This window comes from Sciurus carolinensis, chromosome 3, assembly GCF_902686445.1.
Source record: "Sciurus carolinensis chromosome 3, mSciCar1.2, whole genome shotgun sequence".
NCBI classification, from domain to species: Eukaryota; Metazoa; Chordata; class Mammalia; order Rodentia; family Sciuridae; genus Sciurus; species Sciurus carolinensis.
Genome location: NC_062215.1, coordinates 119,919,182 through 119,943,810, shown reverse-complemented (window position 1 = coordinate 119,943,810; position 24,629 = coordinate 119,919,182). Strand labels below are relative to the sequence as shown.

General features: G+C 34.0%; 1 protein-coding gene across 1 annotated transcript in view; it reads right to left on the bottom strand.

Annotated features, from left to right (window-relative positions):
- Positions 1-24,629, bottom strand: part of Ubr3 (ubiquitin protein ligase E3 component n-recognin 3) — a 230,170-nt gene that overhangs the window by 20,954 nt on the left and 184,587 nt on the right. The window contains 2 exon segments of the mRNA XM_047543181.1: positions 4,509-4,633; positions 24,490-24,593. Coding sequence (XP_047399137.1) covers positions 4,509-4,633; positions 24,490-24,593 — 229 coding nt within the window.

Here is a 24,629-nt window from a genome sequence, read left to right as displayed (position 1 = left end):
CAGAGTTTACTTAAACATAAAATGTAGAAAACTTACAAGAAAATATAACTGTGAAAGATTTGTTACTTATTAATAAATGTAACATATTTAAGATTCTTTAAATATACAATCCAGCCACAAACTTCCAAAATTTAGTACACTCTTTTGAGTTAAGAGTTACAGAAATGAACAACAGTATTATTTTAAAGAACAATACTTTTTGTTCAGTATTAATTCAAAGAATAATATTTATGTTCAGATCATCCAAGTAACTTATTGAGTGAAATTAGCTTATAAATCATTACCAAATACATTAAGTATTTCACACATGCCAAGTTCTATATTAAATCAGACAGTTAAATATAATATAATGTTTACTGGTTTATATTGAGAACTCTTCTCATCAGAAGAGTACTGTATGGAAAAAAATGAATTTCACACATATAGAAGTCTTAAGAAAGCTTATTTTAAATAGGTGGTCTTTGAATAAATGAGAGAGCAGGTTCATGAAATTTAAGAAAGAATTTCTGAGAAAATGGGCAAAAGACCTAAATTCAAGATCAGAAGAATCCTAAGGAAGAAGTGGTAAAAATAAGTGGGTTAAATAAAAAAAGGGATCAAGGTTTGAGAGATGCAAGAGGGTATGTGTTAGGTAGAGTGCTTGGTCTAAATTACAGTGCTTCTCAAACTTTTGGGGATAACAGGCCCTGTAAAGTATATTCTGAATGCCATGATTCCACTTCCAGAAAATAAAACAAAAGAGAATCTACCCAAATATCTCAGATTAAGAAATTCTGGTATAAAGACTCTTAGCAAAAATTCCACAGAACAAAGGAACACAATTTACAGTAATAAAGATTTTTCCAGCAGAACTAAACTTTATTATCAAATTAATTCCAATATCCCTTCAAAAATACATAGTACTTATATTTTTACTGTCCCAGGCCAGATTAGTTATGACCCAAAAAACAAACAAACAAACAAAACAGCTTTCATGGGAATTATCAAATCTGAGCATAAAGAGTTATGGAGATGAAATGAGTAAAACCCAGTGAAGAAAAGAAGGTAGTGAAAAAGGAGGAAAGTAAAAGAATAAGGAAATGGGAAGAAAAAAAAAAAAAAAGGAGACAGGGATTATGTAGAATTTAAGTACTTAAAAAAAATCACAGTAGGGTTGGGGCTGTGGCTCAGTGGTAGAGCACTCGCCTAGCATGTGTGAGGCACTGGGTTCCATTCTCAGCAACACATTAAAAAAATAAATAAAATAAAGATACTGTGTCCATCTATAGTTAAAAATATTTTTTAAAAAGTCACACAGTGACATATTTCATCACTCAGTTATTATTTATAACCACTATCTAAATGTTTATATCTATTGTAGAAAAAGGTAATAATGTGGCAAACCAACCATGACAGTTTTGTTTTCATTACTAATTTATATGGCTATGAACTAATATATTTCTAATTTATGTTCTAATAACATGTATCATAGTGTTCTACTGTCTTTTTAAAAATAGCTATCGATTATGAAATTGACAAGGAATTTTGACTGAACAGTCACTTATATCATGTTCCTTCCATCAGAGATTTACAATTGTTTAATTTTGTCATTAAGACTTCATTTTGGAAACTACACTGAGATTCCATCTCGCTCCAGTGAGAATGGCAATTATCAAGAATACAAATAACAATAAATGCTGGCAATGATGTAGGGGAAAAGGTACACTCATACACTGCTGGTGGGACTGCAAATTGGTGAAAGCAGTATGGAGATTCCTCAGAAAACTTGAAATGGAACCACTATTTGACCCAGTTATCCCACTCCGGGCATATACCTAAAAGACTTAAAATCAGCACACTACAGTGACAGGGTCACATGAATGTTTATAGCAGCTTAATTCACAATAGCTAAGCTATAGAACCAACTTAGGTACCCTTCAACAGATGAATGAATAAATACAATGTGGTATATATACACAATGGAATATTACTCAGCTATAAAGAAGAATGAAATCATGGTATTTGCTGGTAAATGGGTGCATCTGGAAATTATCATGCTAAGTGAAATAAGCCAATACCCCCCCCACACACACACACAAAAAAAAAACAAAGGCCAAATGTTCTCTCTTATATGTGGATGCGAACACACAATAAGGTAGCAGGGAGGGAAGAACAGAAGTTCAATGGATTAGACAAAGGGTAATAAAGAGAAGGGAGTGGGGATGGAAATAGGAAAGAAAGTAGAATGAATGGGACATAACTTTTCTATGTTTGTATATGAATATGTGACCACTATAACTCCACATCATGGACAATCTCAAGAATGGGAAATTATACCCCACATATGTAAAATATGTCAAAATAAACTTTACCGTCAATGTATATCTAAGAAGAACAAATTTAAACAATTTAAAAAAATATTTCATTTTGGGAAGCCAGGCATGGTGGCACATATCTGTAATCCCAGCAATTCAGGAGGCCTAGACAAGAGGATCGCAAGTTCAAAGCCAGCCTCAGCCATTTAGTAAGGCCCTCAGCAACTTAGCGATGCCCTGTCTCAAAATAAAAAGGCTGAGCATGTGGCTCAGAGGTAAAGCGCTGCTGGGTTCAATCTCTAGTACCCACCCCCCCAAAAAGACCTCATTTTGGCAAACTCTTAATGAATAAATTTAGACCCAAATTATATCAGCAAGTTTTAAGCCTATAATTTTTCATGATTATATAGCTTACTAAGGAAACATTTAAACAATCACACAGCATAGAAATCTAATACACTTAATTTGAATATAATCTAAATACCAGATTAGATTGCATTCAGAGAAACTGAAAGAACATGTAGGAAAAAGAAAGACAACTTCAGAAGGCAAAATTATCTAAGAATCAACTAGGAACAAGGGGAAAAAATCATTCAATAACACAGGAATCCATTTTGCAAATTCACAATAAAACAAGTTTGGAAATAGAGGGGTCCTTATAAATCATATGGTCCAAACCTCTTATTATAACTTCTAAGAAATCTAAGGTTCAGACAGTTTTTGTTTTGGCCAAAAATAGTAGCATCTCTAATTCAATGGCCGTAGATCAGGGTAGTACTCAGGTTTGAAGGTCTACTCACCAATATCTTCAAATAAAAATTAATGCATTATGTGATGATATTATGTTAAATTTCTATGCACATAATTGGGATGTGGAAATAAACTGATGTTAAAAGTGAAGATTATAATGAATATATTTCATGTATTTATAATTGGTTCTCTCTCCTTTGATACAAGTAGGTATAAAATTAACAAAAACTTTCCCATGAGGTTTAAAAACCCTTTGAGACACTGGGTCTTTCAAAAGGTCCAATTTAATCAGGCATGATGGTACACACCTGCTAAGGCAGAAGGATCACAATTTTGAGGTCAACCTGGACAACTTAGTGACTGTCTCAAAATAATAAAAAGTGCTGGATGTAGCTTAATGAGATAGTGTCCCTGTGTTCAGTTACCAGTACTATAAAAAGAAAAAAAAAAAAAGGTTCAACTTACTCTATGTTATGCTTATTATTTTTTCCTATCAACTTTTCCAAATGAATATTGAAGTTAATTTTCTTTTTTTTTTTTAACCCATTCTAAGCCAAACCAATCATTTCTTTGGTTCTATGGTATCTCATTTATTCTCCAAACACTATATTTACACTTAACATTTGCACAATTTCCCAAACCATTTATATAATTTAAAGAGAATTCAGTTTGCTGAAAGTTTATCTGTGTGTTCTCATATGAAAAAAAGTAGCATGTAAAGAGGCATAAATACAAAAAGGCACATTCCTATAATCCTAGTAACTCAGGAGATGGGGGCAGATGGATTCCAAATTCAAGGCCATTCTCAGAAATTTAATGATACCCTGTTTCAAAATAGACTTTTTTTTTTTTTTTTTTAAAGGGCTGGGGATATAGTTCAGTGGTAAAGTGACCCTGAGTTCAATCCCCAGTACAAAAAGAGAAAGGGAGGAGAGGGGAGAAGGGAGGGAGAGGAGGGGAGGGAAGGACAGGTTTTTTAAGTTTAGAAGTAATAAGTCAAAAAGCAAACTCCGGGTTGTAATAGGAAACAGGAACAAAGAAAAAAATGACAGATAAACAATCTGCAGATACTTTATTACTATGTTCACTGCAATGTCACACTTTTTATAACTTTTTTTTTTTTGGTACTAGGGATTGAACCCAGGGCCTCATGCTTGCTAGGCAAGTGCTGTACCACTGAGCAACACCCCAGCCCTTTTTGTAACTTCCTTAAGATTAAGGTTTGTAGCAAAGGCAAAACAAAACTGCCCAAATTAAGGGGATAAAGGCCAAGTTAGAGATAGATGCAAAAAGTCTAATCATGCAAGGAGACATTTTTTTTTTCTTTTAGCCTGAAGGTATTCCATTTCCAATTAAAATACCATTAACTCATTTTGTCTTTCAAACACTTATTCTTATTCACTCATATCCCCAACTTAAATGAGTTCTCCAAACCACTAAATGATGAATTCAGAAGAGACTAACCTTTTTGAGAGTTCCCATGTGTTTCCAGGCTGACCTATCTTCCTCACTGCATTTAACTGAAAGTGCAGTGAGAGCCTGTGTATATAGTAGGGTAAAAAGCACCTTCACAATGCAAGTGAAGTGTTCTACAAGAGAAAAAGAACATCATTATTTCTTTGGAATCTAGACATTTTATAAATAAGATAACTTCACAAATATATGACTTTCTTTGCATGTGCAACATGTAAGTAATTAATAAAATGAAATTATGATGTGCTATACTTATTGCCTAACAGATCTGAAGTTATAAAAATAATGTCTCTCTATATATCCACAGAATATGTCGATATGAAGTGTGTAAAGTATGATCTATTCCGGAAGACCAGAGAGTTAATGTCATTCAACCTGGGAATGAGTGCCTACAGAACCTTAGCAAATCCCCTCACTGGTCTTCAGGTGCTTATTACAACACTCATGAGTTTCATTATTTAAAAACAACACATCACCTACCTCTAGAATGAGACAGAGCTTATAAAGAATAGTATAATAAAAATATTATATGTACCTTATAAAGTAAAAAAAGACATTCTAGTATTTAGGTTGCTGAGTTTCAGAATTCAGTGAAAACTACAGTAACATCAAACAGTAAAAACAATACAAAAAGTGCCTGGCAGCTTTGGACATACATGAGGCACTTAATAAAGGAGAGGTGAACAACCATAGTTAACATTTGCATTACCTAATAACTTAGAAAATCTTCTCAAATGTCTCATTCAATCCTCAAAATGGTCTCAATTGACCAAGTAAGTTTCAGAAGGATGTACTTGTGAAAATAAAGCTAATACACACCTAGGATTCAAAACTCTAATCTATACAGATAATTTTCCTTCAAATTCTGTATTCTTTCTATCATACATAATTCTAACATGCATATTTCTATTTAATCAGTTATTGGAATCAGAGATTTATAGACATCCTTGATACTTCCCTGTCTCTTTCTCCTTTACATTAAAATAATCACCAAGTCCTGTCAATTCTACTTTTTATATATCTCCCAAGTCAGTTCAAAACACCTGGACCAACTTCCAACCTAAGTGGCTATGTCACACTCTCAAGATCATTTCCAGGTTTGATAATTCACTAGAACTCATAAGATTATACTGAGTCTCACACAGTCATACTCATGGCTGTGATTTATGACAGTATAAGAATACAAACTAAAATCAGCAAAAGGACAAGGCACATTGGGAAAAGTCCAGTAAATTTTCAGAGTCCTCTCCCAATACAGTCACACTGGATGTGCTTAATTCCCGCCAGCAACAAGTTGTGACAGCTCAGGAATCTCATTCAGTTTTATTCAGATATCCTCTGCCTAGCACATAACCAAATCCCAAACACCTAGGGAGAAAGTAAGAGTGTTCAGCAAGAACCCCATTGTTAGTACAAACAGAAAAGGCATTCTTATCAGTTCTGAAAATGGTAGGTTCCCTTCCAAAGCCCAAGTTCACTGATGCCAGTTAAGGTCAAACTTTACAAGCAGGCCTTCTATGTTAATTCTTTTCTACATGGTAGTTTATCTGCATCACTTCTTAAACCCTTGCAATTTATTTTCTTTACTGCAGTCAGACTCTGCCCCTTTCCACTGAGGTGTAATTGACAAAAATTGTAAATACTGAAGGTATAAAGCATACACTCTGAAATGATTCACATTGAAGTAAACATACATATCACCTCACATAGTTACCTTTTGTGAGAATGTGGTAAGAATACTTAGGATCTACTCTCTAAGCAAATCAAAGTATACAATAAAGTTTTAGTAAACAGCAGTATACAGTTAATATACTTAATTTAGAATATATGGTATAAGTAGAGTCTAAACTTATTTTTCTTGGCACTGGATGTTTGTACCTTTGATCAACACCTCTCCACTCCCCCACCTACACTCCTGACCATTGGTAACTATACCTCTACTGTTTCTATGAGTCTGAATGCTTTAGATTCTACATATAAATGGGATCATGCATTACAGCTGGTCCTCTGTATCCACACTTTCCACATCTGCAAAGTCAAACAACTGCAGATAGAAAACATTTGAAAAAAAAAAATTGTCTTCTGAACCTGTACAGTTTTCTGTAGTTATTAAACAATACAGTGTAACAATTATTTTACATAGTATTTGGCATTATACAATGTACATTGTATTATTGTATATACACATTGTATTATAAGTAACCTAAAGATTTAAAATATTATCAAAGCACATGTATAAGTTATAGGCAAATACTACGGCATCTTTATATAGGAGACTTGAACATCTTCAGACTTTGGTATCTGTGTGGAGTCCTGAAACCAATCCCTATAAGATACCAAGGGATAATTGTATTTATTTCTGGGACTGGCTTTTTTCATTTAGCATACATAACATCCTCCAGGTTCATTGTTGCAAATGGCAAGATTTCCTTCCTTTTTAAGGTTAAATATCCTTCCACTCATGTATGTATGTAGGTAGGTAGGGGTATGTGTGTGTGTCCATTCACTCATCAACACTTAGGTTGTTTCCACATCTTAGCTATTGTGAACAATGCTGCAATGGAACATGGGAATACAGAGATCTCAAGACAGTGATTTTATTTCCTTTGGATATACACCCATAAGTGGGATCTCTAGAGTATCATATGGTAGTCCCATTTTTAATTTTCTGAGGACTCTCCACAATCTTTTCCATAATGGTGAACTAATTTACATTTACTCCAACAAGGTATAAGGGTTCCATTTTCTCTACATCCTCACAATATGTGTGATTTTTTAATTAAAACATTCCTAACCAGTGAGAGGTAATATCTCATTGTGGTTTTGGTTTGCAGTTTCCTGATGATTACTGATATTAAGAAGACTGACCTTTTTAAGAAACATCTGGGGGCTGGGGTTATAGCTTAGTGGTAGAGCACTTACCTAGCATGTGTGAGGCACTGGGTTTGATTCTCAGCACCACATATAAATAAATAAATAAGGGTCCATTGACAATTTAAAAAAATAAAAAGAAAGAAACAAACAAACATTTGGCATCCTTCCCTTAGGTGTTTACAAGTTGAAATAATCTTCCTGTTTCATAGCCTGGCTAACTCATGAATCAAATAACATCTTAAAAGTCACTCCCCAAAGAAAATCTTCCCTGATTTAAAATTGTGTTAGTATACACACATGTGCCAGATATCTGCTCTTACCCATGTTGATCAGTTAGGGTGAATACTTGATATAAAATGTATCAGAATGCATCTGTGGAATTTTTATAACTGAAGATGAGGGAAAAGTATAATGATTGAGCCTAGAAGTGTTAGAGGCCATGCTTCCAGTCAATAGTTGAGCCTGAATGAAGTGACAGGACTAACTGAGGTGGACCCACAGCAGAATGAGAGATGCATGATAGAAAGAACCTGTCAACATCTAAAGTTATGGTTCTGGTTTATCTAAGGCTACAAGACTACTCCCAGCTCTTACAGGTTGTTCATGTCAGTCCACTGGTGGGCTTCAAATGAATTTCTCTCACCGGCAAAAGATATAGCACTAAGAACGTATGGTATTGGAGCAAATAAGAGGAGGAAGAAATCTAAAGTTGGAACATTAAAAAATAAAGACCCCAGCCCCAACCATGAAAATTAATTTTGAATAATGAAGATAAATAAGCTGTAACACGGAAAGCAGGGATGGAATCAAGAAAGGGAAAGAGGATTTCAGAGGGAAGGAGGATTTCAGAGTGATACAGAGATATGAAGTTAGGAAAGTAATTTTTGTGCTGAAAACCACATGTTGCAAGTTATAGGCTACCTGCCTGAATGCAGCTACAAAGATGTCTGGTATACCTTTATCCTATTTTATTTTTATTCACTGATATTTAAAAACGGATTTCTTATGAAAGTCCAGAATTTCACTTACTCTTTTTAATAAACAAGATCTGATATATTGCAACCACGTAACTACATGTCAAAAATTATCTGGAGGTGAGTAGTGAGTGTCTGCTTTGGCTAGGTATACATTCTCTAGACTACCATAGTTATACCAAACCAAAGACTAATATTCCCAAGGAAACAATATAAAGCATTGTTACTGAGAATAAATTTGGGCTATGAAACCAAACAGTACAGATTTAAATTCTGATTCTTGTACTCTGATCTTAGGCAAGTTAGTAAAACACTCTGTGCCTTTATTTCTTCATCTGTTAAGTGGGGATAAAATATCACCTACCTTAAAGTGATCAACTGAAATAATGCTTAGACATTTAAATGCTTAAAACAGTGATTGGCAATAGTAGATACGTAGTAAATATCTGTTTTTTTTTTTTTTTAGGAAGAGAGAAAATTAAGTTCTTTATAGATGAAATGATCATCTACATAGAACAGAATCATTAAAAAATTATTGGAATTAATGAAAGAGTTTCAGAAGGCATCAGATATTAAACCAACATATAAACATCAATACAGTTCATATTTGATAGCTTTTTCATATACCAACATTAACCAATTACAAAATTACATAGAAAAACAAAGATTTTATTGATAGCATTATAATCTAAATATCTAAGGATAAACAACATAAAACATGCAAGATCTATATGAAGATGAAAAAAATTAAAGGACATAAAAGAGCTGAATAACAGTTACATCATATTTTTGCATATCAATATTTTAAAGATGTAAGTTTTTACAAAAATGATTTATAAGGTTAATACAATCAAAGCTCCCAACAAGTTAAGAAAAATGACAAGTTGCTTATAAAATTCATTTGTAAATGGGTAGCTAGGACAGTTTTAAAAAGAAAAAAGGTGAACAACGTGATAACCTACCCTATGGGACATCAAAACATACTACAAAGCCATAGTAATTAAAGAGCATGATCCTGCTGTGGAATCAGCAAGTGATCAAGGGAACCAAACAACCTAGAAATAGGTCCCATGAACATACAGGAAGGTAGGATAAAATTAACAGTGGCATTTTAAATCCTCAGGATTAAAAATGAACTATTAAAAGATGTGGGGATAATTGGCTTCCCATTTGGGAAGAAAGTAAAATTGATTTTTTTTTTAATTTTGATTCATTGTACACAAATGGGGTACAACATTCATTTCTCTGCTTGTACACGAAGTAGAGTCACATCATTTGCGTAATCATACATGTACACATGGTAATGATGTTTGTCTCATTTTATTATTTTTCCTTCCCCCACACCCTCCCCACCCTTCATTTTCCTCTATACAATCCGTCCTTCCTATTCTTGCCTCCCCCCACCCCCTGTTATCTATCTGTTATTATTAGTATTATTGATGTTACTTATTTGATATTGATAGGCATTCGATTTATGCACCTAGACTAGGCAATGAGAAGGTACTGAAGAAATTTATGCAGGAGAATGACATTATATTTGCATTTTAAAATATTCACTGCAGCTTCTTAGAAAAGGATGAAATGACAAGACTGGAGGCAAATCAGGGAAATGCAAATTCAAACTAATTTGAGATCCCATCTCATCCCAGTTAAAACAGCTATTATTTAAAAAAAAATGCTGGCAAGGATGCAGAGAAAAAGGAACTCTTCTATACTACTGGTGGAAATATAAATTAGTAAATCCACTATGGAAAACAGTATGGAAGTTCCTCAGAAAACTAAAAAATAGAACTACCATATGATCCATATACTAATATACATATTAGGTATATATCTGAAGAAAACAAAGTCAGCAAACAAGAGATAACTGCATACCAATGTTTATTATGGCACTACTTACAAGAGTCAAGATATGGACTCAGACTAGGCACCCATCAATAGATGAATGGATAAATATAAAATATGGTATATATATATATATATATATATATATATATATATATACACATACACATACACACAATAGAGTATTATTCAATCATAAAGAAGAACGAAATTCTTTCATTTACAGGGAAATGGGTGGCACTGGAGGACATCATGTTGAGCAAAATAATTAGACACAGAAAGACAAGTATTGTATGCTTTCTCTCATATGTGGAAACAAACAAACAAACAAAAAAAGAGTATGGAAAACATAAGAGGGTCTTTTAAGTACTGGGAAGGGAACTTAAGGAATGGGGAAAATGGGGTACCAGGACAAGTGGACATGAGCAATGTACAACATATGCACGCATGGAAATGTCACAGTGAAACTCATTAATTTGTAAAATTAATAAGTGTTAATTTAAAAAAGATTAGAGGCAAGAACACCTACTAGTAGCCTGCAGAAGCATTATATATATGTAATTAGGATGCTCTGCACTAAAGAGCAATGAAGACGAAGAGAATTGTTCAAATCAGAGGAAGATTTAGATGGTAGAAATTTTAGAATTGGTAGACATTTGGAGGTAGAGAATGATGGTAGTATCTATTCTTAACTGCTGTGTGGGCTAAGCTACTAAATAGATGCCATATCTACCTTATATATTTCAGAAGATGAAGTCATCATTTTGAAATTTACCTGTAATTCATCATTTTTAAAAATCTAAAGTGTCATAATTCATGAAATTAAAATAACATCTTAAATAAACATCAAATGAAAATCTTTGCTCATGTTTCTTTCCTTTTCCTCCTCCACCCACCCCAAATCAAGACACAACACTAGAAATGGAATAAATAGTTCTAATGATATCTACATTAACTGGGACAAGGGTTCAACTCTGGAATCATGTCAACAAAATGTGAATAACAAGCAAATTTTGTCTTTTTTTTTTTTAAGTGAGTAAGGCACAAAAACATGGACAGCAATTAGAAAATTGAGTATTTAGTAAGAATCCACTCTATGACTGGTGTTGAGTTTTTTAAGAAATCAGCAGTCTCCTGGAGAAATAGAGCTGGTCAACAAATATCCATTGGTTTGCCTATAAGTACCAAGGCTTAGTGCAGGTGATAAGAAGACAAACAGGATTCAAGTGCTTGCATAAGTTCCTTTCCTATAAACTTTTTTAGAGTTAAGATAATACAAAACGCTCCAAGTTTCTTTTAGAACAAGGTAGAATACATGTAAAACATAAAACCCCTCAGTGAAAAACATACAAGAAATAGGACATGATCTGAAGATGGCATGATATATTTTATTCTTTTCCTAAAATAATCATGAAAAAGTTGTTAAAAATATATACTGTTCCACTGCTTCCAACAGTAATTTGCACATATCATTTGCAAACATCAAATCTTATTCTTCCTTTTTATGATCTAGAGTTACTAATTACATGTGCTCTGATCCTCTCATAAATTAATTTATGATATGTTTTGTGTGATAAGCTGGAATCTATTTTCTCTTTGACGAGTGAAAAGCCCAGTTTAAAAAGACTTTATTTGCCTTAATCAAGAGAGACTGAAGAAAAGATCCTAAATCCATCCAACAACTAATAAGGTAGTTAATGCTGTTCCCTTAGGCATACTTTAGGCAATTGAATTTTGGTTCTAATAAACTACCAACATTCTCCACAAACATTACATGGAAGTGATCACAAAATAAAATATAAAGATTCTAATGAAAGTAAGAGCTTTCTTGAATTTCAAAACAGAAAATAAGCCATTTAGCAGAAAATAAGACAAAATTTTTAACATATCCATTACATTCCATACCTGCTGAGAATATTATGTACTATGCATTATAGACACATGTAAGGTAACACTAGTTCTAGAGGAACTGATGATAGTTTAGAGAGAGAGAGATTTTTAAAAAAAATCTATTGGGACATAAGACAAGTGTCAAATGAGAAGTCTGAGTAAGTTACTGTGGGAAAGGGAACAAGGGATACCCAAGAGAAATACTTCCAAGAGAAGTTATCAGTTCAAGTAAAGGACCACCAGTACTTACTAAGATTAAAAAAAAAAAAAAAAAAAAAAAAGAGAGAAATGGCAATAATTTAAACATTTAAACATGTTTAAAACTTTCCTATCTTAAAGACAAAAAATAAGCTATCCCCTGTAAATTATACTCATGTGTAGTTTCTGTTTTCCCCCTCCCCAACAACTCTTCATAATTCTGTGACCTGTTTTCTCACCCCACCATACTCTGCTGATTCTACAACTGCAAACACAATCTCTTTACTGCTGTTCCTTATTATAGAACTATTGCCAGAAGTTCTCAATAGAATTAATAAATAATTGACTTTGGGGGGCAGGTACCAGGGATTGAACCCAGGACTATTTGAGCCATACTCCCAGCCCTTTTTATCTTTTACTTTGGGACAGGATCTTGCTAAGGTGCTTAGGGCTTTGCTAAGTTGCTGAGACTGGCTTTGAACTTGTGATCCTCATGCCTCAGCCTCCCAAGTCGCTTAGGTTCAGGAGTGTGGCACCATATCCTGCAAATAATTGACTTTTTAGGGATCAAGATTGTTTTAGAAATCTGTTAAGAGCTATAGAACTGTTTTAGAAAACAATGTACATATACACACAAATTTTTCTACACTTTAGAAGATTCATAGATTCCATGAAGTCCACTAATGAATTCTGGAACCACAGATTAAAAATACTTTCTAATATCCTTAATGAACATCGACGCAAAAATTCTCAAGAAAATTTTAGCAAATCGCATACAAATATATATTAAAAAGATAGTGCACCACCATCAAGTGGGTTTTATCCCAGGGATGCAAGGTTGGTTCAACATTCGGGAATCAATAAATGTCATTCACCATATAAACAGACTTAAAGTTAAGAATCACATGATTATTTCAATAGATGCAGAAAAAGCATTTGATAAAATACAGCATCCCTTCATGCTCAAAACACTAGAAAAAATAGGGATAGTGGGAACATTCCTTAACATTATAAAGGCCATCTACGCTAAGCCCATGGCCAATATCATTCTAAATGGTGAAAAACTGAAAGCGTTCCCCCTAAAAACTGGAACAAGGCAGGGATGCCCTCTTTCACCACTTCTATTCAACATCGTCCTTGAGACTCTAGCCAGAGCAATTAGACAAACCAAAGAAATTAAAGGGATACGAATTGGAAAAGAAGAACTCAAACTATCCCTGTTCGCTGACGACATGATTATATATTTAGAGGAACCTGGAAATTCCACCAGAAAACTTTTAGAACTCATAAGTGAATTCAGTAAAGTAGCAGGTTACAAGATCAATGCTAATAAATCCAATGCATTTTTGTACATAAGTGATGAATCCTCAGAAAGAGAATTTAGGAAAACTACCCCATTCACAATAGCATCGAAAAAAATAAAATACTTGGAAATCAATCTCACAAAAGAGGTGAAAGACCTCTACAATGAGAACTACAGAACACTAAAGAAAGAAATTCAAGAAAACCTTAGAAGATGGAAAGATCTCCCATGTTCCTGGATAGGCAGAATTAATAATGTCAAAATGGCCATACTACCTAAAGTGCTATACAGATTCAATGCAATTCCAATTAAAATCCCAATGATGTACCTTGCAGAAATAGAGCAAGCAATTATGAAATTCATCTGGAAGAATAAAAAACCTAGAATAGCTAAAGCAATCCTCAGTAGCAAGAACGAAGCAGGGGGTATTGCAATACCAGATCTTCAACTCTACTACAAAGCAATAGTAACAAAAACCGCATGGTATTGGTACCAAAATAGACAGGTAGATCAATGGTACAGAATAGAGGACATGGACACAAACCCAAATAAATACAATTTTCTCATACTAGACAAAGGTTCCAACAATATGCAATGGAGAAAAGATAGCCTCTTCAACAAATGGTGCTGGGAAAACTGGAAAACCATATGCAACAGAATAAATTAAACCCCTATCTCTCACCCTACACAAAACTCAACTCAAAATGGATCAAGGACCTCGGAATCAGACCAGAGACCCTACATCTTATAGAAGAAAAAGTAGGTCCAAATCTTCAACTTGTTGGCTCAGGATCAGACTTCCTTAACAGGACTCCCATAGCACAAGAAATAAAAGCAAGAATCAACAACTGGGATAGATTCAAACTAAAAAGCTTTCTCTCAGCAAAGGAAACTATCAGCAATGTGAAGAGAGAGCCTACAGAGTGGGAAAATATCTTTGCCAAACATACTTCAGATAGAGCACTAATTTCCAGAATCTATAAAGAACTCAAAAAACTCTACACCAAGAATGCAAATAATCCAGTCAACAAATGGGCTAAGGAAATGAACAGACACTTCACAGAAGAAGATGTACAAGCAATCAACAGATATATGAAAAAATGTTCAACATCCCTAGTAATAAGGGAAATGCAAATCAAAACTACCCTAAGATTTCATCTCACCCCAATTAGAATGGCGATTATCAAGAACACAAGCAACAATAGGTGTTGGCGAGGATGTGGTGAAAAAGGAACACTCATACATTGCTGGTGGGGTTGCAAATTAGTGCAGCCACTCTGGAAAGCAGTATGGAGATTCCTCAGAAAGCTCGGAATGGAAACGCCATTTGACCCAGCTATCCCACTCCTTGGCCTATACCCAAAGGACTTAAAATCAGCATACTACAGAGATACAGTCACATCAATGTTCATTGCTGCTCAATTCACCATAGCCAGATTGTGGAACCAACCTAGATGCCCATCAGTTGATGAATGGATAAAGAAACTGTGGCATATATATACAATGGAATATTACTTTGCAATGAAGAATGATAAAATTATGGCATTTGCAGGCAAATGGATGAAATTGGAGAATATAATGCTAAGTGAGATAAGCCAATCTCAAAAAACTAAAGGACGAATGATCTCGCCGATAAGCGGATGAGGACATATATTGGGGGGTGGGAAGGGTTAGCTTTAGGTTTAGGGTTAGGTTTAGGGTTAGGGATAAGGAGTGTGGTAAGAATGAAGGAAAGAAGGGCTGTATAGAGGGAAAAGATGGGTGGGAGGGGTGGGGGGGAAGGGACACCAAAAATAATGAATCAAACATCATTGCCCTATGTAAACGTATGATTACACAAATGGTATGCCTTGACTCCATGCACAAATAGAGAAACAACATGTATCCCATTTGTATACAATAATAATAATAAAAAAAAAAAGAAACTATCAAAGACTGCTAAGGTCACATGAACAGAACATGAGCCAACCTAAAGAATTTTAAGTTATTATTCACAGTGAGACTGAAAGACATCAAATATTTTTAAATTCATGAATTTATAATTGTATTGAAAAATAAAAAAGAAAACATCTTTGGAAAACATTAAAAATAAAAGTCATCTTTCTGCAAACTGGTAAATTAAAAAATAAAGCCTTTGTGTATCAACTCTACCAATGGGTAAGTAATAGAAAAATTTTCTTTTTATAAGAATTTTGCCTGGCATGGTGGCACACACTTGTAAACCCAGCAACTCTGGAGGTTGAGGAAGGAAGGTCAGAAGTTCAAGATCAACCTCAGCAACTTAGTGAGACCGTGTTTCAAAATAAAAAATAAAAAAAGGCTGGTGATATGACTCAGTAGTAAAGCGCCCCTGGGTTTAATCCCTGGTACAAAAAAAAAAAAAAATTCAACTAACAAAGTAATTAAGGAATAAATCAAGGCAATCAATACCCTTGAATGTCACATTCAGAGAGGCAAATTGATATTATTCTCCTGATAAAAGTTTTTAACACTGTCCATGAAATGTCTCTGAACAAAGAAAAAGAAATAAGAAACTGAATCTATATGTCTAAATTTATCTTCCACTTTGTAGGAAACACACAAGGGCAGAACATATTGCTAAACAATTCCATGGGAATCCAATTAGCAAAATTTGGATTATGGAAAACTCTATGGACAAAAGATCAAAATTTTTCAACAAATCAAATGTTAGGGGGGAAAGGGAAGAGCTATTACCACCAAATCCAATATGTCAACCTTGTTTGGATCCCAAGTCAAACAAACCAACTGCAAGAAATCAATTATAAGAATGAACTATGGAAATCTACTGACTAGATGTTTAATGATATTAAAACATAACTTCCTTTAAAAATTTTTTTCATAGAAGTACAATTTGTTTATTAAAAGAATTCTTATATTTTAGAGATACATAATGAAGACTATATGGATAAAATATGAGATCTGAGCTTTGCTTCAAAATAAGGGTAGGAGGGAGGAAGGACTTGTTGAGGGTATAAATAAAAACAAGGTTGGCCGTGAGTTGATAAGTGGTAGGTACATAAGACTTCACCAAACTCTGTTTTTAACTGTTATGAATGTTTGAGATATTCTAAAATAAGCATGTATTTTTAAAGCTCTGGTATATAACAAAGCAAAACTGAGACATTTTCTCTTTTAAAATCAATGGCAAATAATAAAAGTAATGTCCTATCCTCTCTTTCATGGGCCTTGCTTATGGATTCTTGGAATATAATTCCCAATACCAGATGCTCCAAAAAATCCTGGAATCACTACCCTATAAGGCATAGTTAGAACAGATTTGTGAAGCTCCTCAATGACAGTGAGATGGGGAAACAACAGTAATATGATCCAAGTAATTGACCCTTCCTTACTAAAGATAATGATGTTAAGCTTTAAACTCAGAAGGTTCAAAATGAAGGAAGAATTTTAGCTGAAGACATAAAATTGTTATGTTTTTAGTGGATCTTCTAAGATGGCTTTTTTTTTTTTTTTTTTTTAAACCAGGGATTGAACCCAGGGGCACTTAGCTACTGAGCCACATCCCCAAGCCCTTTTTAAATTTTTTATTTTGAGATAGGGTCTTGCTAAGTTGCTTGCAGCCTCATTAAGTTGATGAGGCTGGCTTTTAACTGGCAATCCTCCTGCCTCAGTTCCCTGAGCCACTGGGATTACAGTAGTGCGCCACCACACTCAGTCTAAAGTGGCTTCTTAGAGTGAAGTTCTTACCTCAGCTCCACATCCTACTGAACTAAACTGTGATGGCTGGAACTCTAGGAAGATGAAAACCATATCATAAGGAATTTGGTGCTGTGAAGCAGAATAGGCCTGCCTGCCTACTTTCACATTTCTTTTTACATGAAAGAGAAAGAAGTTTTAATCTTTTTTAAGCTTAAATACTATGTGTTGGTTTTTGTTTCCTCATTGCAATATATAGCCAAACCTAATCCTCAGAAATAAAATGTCTTTCCCCTTGGACATAAAAAACTAATCATGAATGTTCCTACTATCCCTATTTTTTCTAGTGTTTTGAGCATGAAGGGGTGTTGTATTTTGTCGAATGCTTTTTCTGCGTCAATTGAAATAACCATATGATTCTTATCCTTAAGTCTATTGACATGATGGATTACGTTTATTGATCTACGAATGCTGAACCATCCTTGCATTCCAGGGATGAACCCCACTTGATCGTGGTGCACAATTTTCTTAATATGTTTTTGGATACGGTTTGCCAATATTTTGTTAAGGATCTTTGCATCTATATTCATCAAGGATATTGGTCTAAAATTTTCTTTCCTTGATGTGTCTTTTCCTGGTTTGGGTATGAGGGTGATATTAGCTTCATAGAATGAGTTCGGTAGGGTACCCTCCTTTTCTATTTGCTAGAATACTTGGAGAAGTATTGGAATGAGTTCTTCTTTGAAGGTCTTGTAGAACTCAGCTGAGAATCCGTCTGGTCCTGGGCTTTTCTTGGATGGTAGATTTTTAATGACTTCTTCTATTTCATTGCTTGATATCAAATCGTGTATGTCCTCCTGGTTCAGTTTGGGAGGAGCATATGTCTCTAGAAATTTGTCAATATCTTCGGTAGTTTCTATTTTGTTGGAATATAGATTTTCCAAGTAGCTTCTCATTATGTTCTGTATCTCAGTGGTGTCTGTCATGATATTTCCTTTTGCATCATGCATGCATCATCAGGAACATACCTGAACATTGTAAAGGCTATTTATGCTAAGCCCATGGCCAACATCATTCTAAATGGAGAAAAACTGAAACCATTCCCTTTAAAAATGGGAACAAGACAGGGATGTCCTCTTTCACCACTTCTATTCAACATTGTCCTCGAAACTCTAGCCAGAGCAATTAGGCAGACCAAATAAATTAAAGGAATATGAATAGGAAAAGAGGAACTTAAGCTGTCACTATTTGCGGATGACACGATTCTATATTTAGAGGATCCAAAAACCTCCTCCAGAAAATTTCTAGACCTCATCAATGAATTCAGCAAAATAGCAGGCTATAAAATCAACACGCATAAATCTAAAGCATTTTTATACACAAGCAATGAAACAGTTGAAAGGGAAATGAGGAAAACAACCCCATTTGCAATAGCCTCAAAAAAAATAAAATACTTGGGAATCAATCTAACCAAAGAGGTAAAAGATCTCTACAATGAAAACTACAAAACACTGAAGAAAGAAATTAAGGAAGACCTTAGAAGATGGAAAGATCTCCCATGTTCTTGGATAGGCAGAATTAATATTGTCAAAATGGCATACTACCAAAAGTGCTATACAGATTCAATGCAATTCCAATTAAAATCCCAATGACGTACCTTACAGAAATAGAGCAAGTAATCACGAAATTCATCTGGAAGAATAAGAAACCCAGAATAGCTAAAGCAATCCTTAGCAGGAAGAATGAAACAGGGGGTATCACAATACCAGAACTTCAACTATACTACAAAGCAATAGTAACAAAAACAGCATGGTATTGGCACCAAAACAGACAGGTAGATCAATGGTACAGAATAGAGGACATGGACACAAACCCAAATAATTACAATTTTCTAATACTAGACAAAGGTGCCAAAAATATGCAATGGAGAAAAAAATAGTCTCTTCAACAAATGGTGCTGGGAAAACTGGAAATCCATATGCAACAGAATGAAACTAAACCCCTATTCTCACCCTGCACAAAAATCAACTCACAATGGATCAAGGACATTGAAATCAGACCAGAGACCCTGCATCTTATAGAAGAAAAAGTAGGTCCAAATCTTCACCTTGTTGGCTTAGGATCAGACTTCCTTAACAGGACTCCCATAGCACAAGAAATAAAAGCAAGAAAAAAAAAAAAAAAAAAAGAAAATGAGAAAAAAAAAAAAAAGAAATAAAAGCAAGAATCAATAACTGGGATAGATTCAAACTAAATAGCTTTCTCTCAGAAAAGGAAACTATCAGCAATGCGAAGAGAGAGCCTACAGAGTGGGAGACTATCTTTGCCACTCATACTTCAGATAGAGCACTAATTTCCAGAATATATAAAGAACTCAAAAAACTCTACACCAAGAATACAAATAACCCAATCAACAAATGGGTTAAGGATATGAACAGACACTTCACAGAAGAAGATCTACAAGCAATCAACAAACATATGGAAAAATGTTCGCCATCTTTAGTAATAAGAGAAATGCAAATCAAAACTACACTAAGATTCCATCTCACCCCAATTAGAATGGTGATTATCAAGAATACAAGTAACAATAGGTGTTGGAGAGGATGTGGGGAAAAAGGTACACTCATACATTGCTGGTGGGGCTGCAAATTAGTGCAGCCACTCTGCAAAGCAGTATGGAGATTCCTTAGAAAACCTGGAATGGAACCAGCATTTGACCCAGCTAATCCAGTCCTCAGCCTATACCCAAAGGACTTAAAATCAGCATACTACAGAGATACAGCCACATCAATGTTCATAGCTGCTCAATTCACCATAGCCAGACTGTGGAACCAACCTAGATGCCCTTCAATTGATGAATGGATAAAGAAACTGTGGTATATATATATATATATATACAATGGAATATTACTCAGCTATAAAGAATAATAAAATTATGGCATTTGCAGGCAAATGGATGAAATTGGAGAATATCATGTTAAGTAAGATAAGCCAATCTCAAAAGTCCAAAAGATGAATGATCTCACTGATAAGTGGATGATGACACATATGGGGGGTGGGAGGAGGGCAAGAATGGAGGAAGGAGGGACTGTATAGAGGGAAAAGAGAGGTGGGAGGGGTGGGGGGAAGGAAAAAATAACAGAATGAATCAAACGTCATTACTCTATGTAAATGTATGAATATGCAAATGGTATGCTGTTACTCCATGTACAAACAGAAACAACATGTATCCCATTTGTTTACAATAAAAATAAATTTTAAAAAAAACTAATCATGAATACCTGAAGACAATGATCATAAGTTATTTCCAAACTTATTCTTTGGAAGCCAGTGATATGATGGGTAGTATGATGAATAAGATTCAGGGACATAAAGAAGATCAAAGAAGACCAATGCTTGTTTTTAATATATTTAGTTTGAACTTCTAATGAGACAAGTGGTGGAAGAAGGTCTTTTAACCTGAAACTAGTGCTTTAAAAAAAGCTTAAAAAGTGTTCAGTTAGGTTTCAGCAACAACCTACTTTCAGGAAGCATTTAACATTCTAGTACAAGTAAACAGTAAAATTTGGGCTGGAGTTGTGGTAGAGCATTTGCCTGGCATGTGTAAAGTCCTGGGTTCAATCCTCAGCACTGCATATAAATAAATAAAGATTCACTGACAGCTAAAAAATATTTTTAAAAAAACAGTGAAATTTTTCCTTCCTTTCCTCATGTAACAACAACCAATAATTAAACAGCTATAAAAATATATATTTATTTTTCTTACTATTTGTTCTATTTAGTTATACATGACAGCAGAATGCATTTTGATTCATTGTACATAAATGGGGTACAACTTTTCATTTCTCTGGTTGTATACAATGTAAAATCACACCATTCATGTAATCACACATGTACATAGGGTAATGATGTTTGCCACATTCCATCATCTTTCCTTCCCCCTGCCCCCTACCCTCCCCTCATTTCCCTCTCACAGTAAAAAGTTCCTCCATTTCTAAAATAAAAACAGACACAATCCCCATCACTAAACATGCGCAAGCATACACACATACACAGACACACATTAAAGACATACACATACACACATAATAACACACAACTATTATTAACTATTAGGTCAACAGTACAGGGCAAAATGAATATTTATATTAACAACTCTATCTTCTTTATCTGTAACTCCCCACATCCCACAAAAGTTATCTGAGGAAAATTCAAGTTACTTAATATAATTAAGAAACCTTCCATCTCTTTGAGCTTCCTCTCAGTTGAAGCAAAGGTCTCTCATTATTCAATGTTCAATGTGAAAAAAAGACATTTAATAAAGAATGTGTTTTTATTTTTTTTGGTCCAGTCCTAAATTCTAAGAGCAATTCATCACTACAATGACAGTGAGCAAAATATGTGCTTGACAGCAGTTTTATAAAAATGGTACTGTGCTATAGTTTGGGTTTTAAATGTTCCCCCAAAATCCCCCCAAAAATGGTTACATGCCCGTAGACCTACTGGGAGATAGTGGAACCTTTAGGAGGTAGAGCCTATAGTTAAGAGTAGAGGGGGTATGCCCTTGAAGGGGATATCATGACACTGGCCCCTTTCTCTCTCTCTTTCTCATTGCTTCCCAGCCACTATGAGGTAAGCATTTTCCTCCACCATGTACTTCCTCACAATATACTCCCTTATCACAGGCTCAACAGCTACAGGGAAACCATAAGCAAAATAAACTATTCCTCCTTTAAATTGACTGTCTGAAATAATTCATCACAGTGACAGCTGACTAAACCATACAGATAACCAAATTTTAAATTATTGTGAAATTTTTAAAAATAAATATAAAGCATGGGTTTTTCAAAGTAATTCTAACTACAGGTGAATCTATTGGCTGCTAACTACTTTGCTGATTCCCCAAAGGCAAAATCCATATTTTATTCATCTTTGTATCTGCAGTATTTGGCAAAGAAGTCTATCAACCTGGTTTCTTTGAGTAGGTAGTCACTGACTATTTCTTGGGCAAACTGGGCAATGACTTTCACAACTAAGTACTAAATAAACATTTGCTTAATAAGCATGTCCACAAAAGACACCATTTTTTAAAAATGATATTACTTTAAAACATACTTATTAACAAAATTACAGATTTTACACAGCTGTTTTCCTGAACCTAGTCTATTAAATTTAATCATTATTAAATTAAACAGATTAATTTTCTTGATACATTTTAGAACACAATTTTAAGATCTGTTTCTACTAAATTAAATTCTGTGGTTTCAATTGATTCAGTGCATTAAATCCCCTTTCACAATCAACTTCACTTTCTGTTGAAAACTAGTACCAACAGTTCCCTTGTGGCAATGATACAACAGTGACAACTCAGACACTCAAACAACAGGTCCTTCACTCTTAATTAAAATATTTTTCTCTTCAGATTAAATATTGATCATGAAAATTAAAAATCCTTCCATATGTCAAGTGTCTCCCCTTTTAGTTTTTCAGGTTTATGTAATAACTAATAAGTATAGACATATTTAAAATAAAATGTTTAAATATCTGAAGATATAAAACAAAGTGACTTTATATTTCAAAATATAATATGACTGGTATAATTAAAATAGCACAATTAGGAGTAAAAAGGCATGACTACCAGACAACTGTTTCCGAAAACTAACCAAAGTGACACGAGGGGTCGGGGGTCAGGGGGAACACCTACAGAATTTGAAACTGATTTTGCAAGAATAATTACATTGAGGTTATCTGACAGGTTTAGATTTTAAAGTCTATAAACACAAATGATTAAATTCATAGACACAATCAAATACAAAAAAAGTAATATGAAAAAATATCTGAATGTTAGTGGAAGGAAGAAATGGGGAGTGCCTGCTTACTGGGCCTTGCATATGATAGGCAAGCACTCTACCACTGAGTTACATCCCCAGTTCCTATGTGAATCTTAAATTTAAAAAATAATAACTAAAAATTCACAGAGCTATATAAATAAAATATTATGCTTGCTTACTGTTATAACTTAGATCTGGAAGGACTAGTTCCCAATGCAACAATGTACAAAAGTGGGGCTTTGAGAAGTGATTGGGTCACAAGTGCTCTGATCTCATTAGTGGATAAATCCATTGATGGACTAACCATCTGATGACATTAGTGGGAGATGTGGAAACTTTAGGAGGTAGGGCCTAGTTGGAAGGAGGTATTTTTTGTGTGTCTCTCTCTTTCTCTGCATTCTAGCTGTCATAAAGTAAATAGTTTTGCTCTGCCATGTCTTCTGACATGATGTTCTGCTTCACTTCAGGCTTGAAGCAATGGAGCTGATGAACAGTAGACTGAAACCTTTGAAACCATGTGCCAAAATATGTCTTCCTTTAAGTTTTTTATGTCAGATATTTTGGTCATAGCAACAAAAAGTTGACTAATATACTTCTTGAAGACATTTTACTCTTTAAGAACATTATAAAAATTTATATGAAATATCATAATTTTGTCTATATTCAAAATAAATGATCACTTGATATCCATAGGAAAGTGATTTTTATCAAATGATCAAATTTACATAAAAAGAATGTCTTCTCCAAGAAGAATGCTTTCACACATCCACAGATGTTCATTCTACTATAACTTATAATAGCATAATAAAATACAAAAGACAATTACTTTTTCTAACACAGAAGGATATTAATTATCTGAGAGAATATTTAAAATGTCTTCAAGTGAAAACTATGAAGACTTAAGCAATAAACGTTGCTAATATAATATTAATGCTATTAATACAATAATGTTATTACATTAGCACTAGCCTAAAATGACAGGACATCACATTTTTAATAGCTTTACAATTCCTATACATTGAACTATGAATATACATAGATAAGGTGAGGCATTAAAACTGACAATTTGCTCTATTTTTCAAACTTGGGTTTGTATTGTCATTTCCATTTTTTTTAAAACAAAGGTTTTCAGAATACTTTCCCCATTCTTTACCTCTTATTGACAATACTGAAAACAAACTCAGAAGAAAAAAACTACCTTTATTTCACTGTCATCTTCTTACATATGATAATCACTTACTACTAATAATAAAAAAGTTCTTTATCACAAAAATTTGCAGCAGACTGAACCCTCTAATTGACCCTTCAGTCTCCAGAATAGTCATAAAAATATGGTATATAATAATGTATAGTATATAAGAATGTGAATTATAAAAACATACCTTTGTGTAAAGGTTGTGGCATCATTAAGATCTGGATAAGCAAAAGGGATGTTACATCATGATAAAGAATTGGAACCTCAGGCTGCTGTTCTTCATTTCCTAGCCTAAAAGAAAATGAATAATCATTTTAGATAGTATTA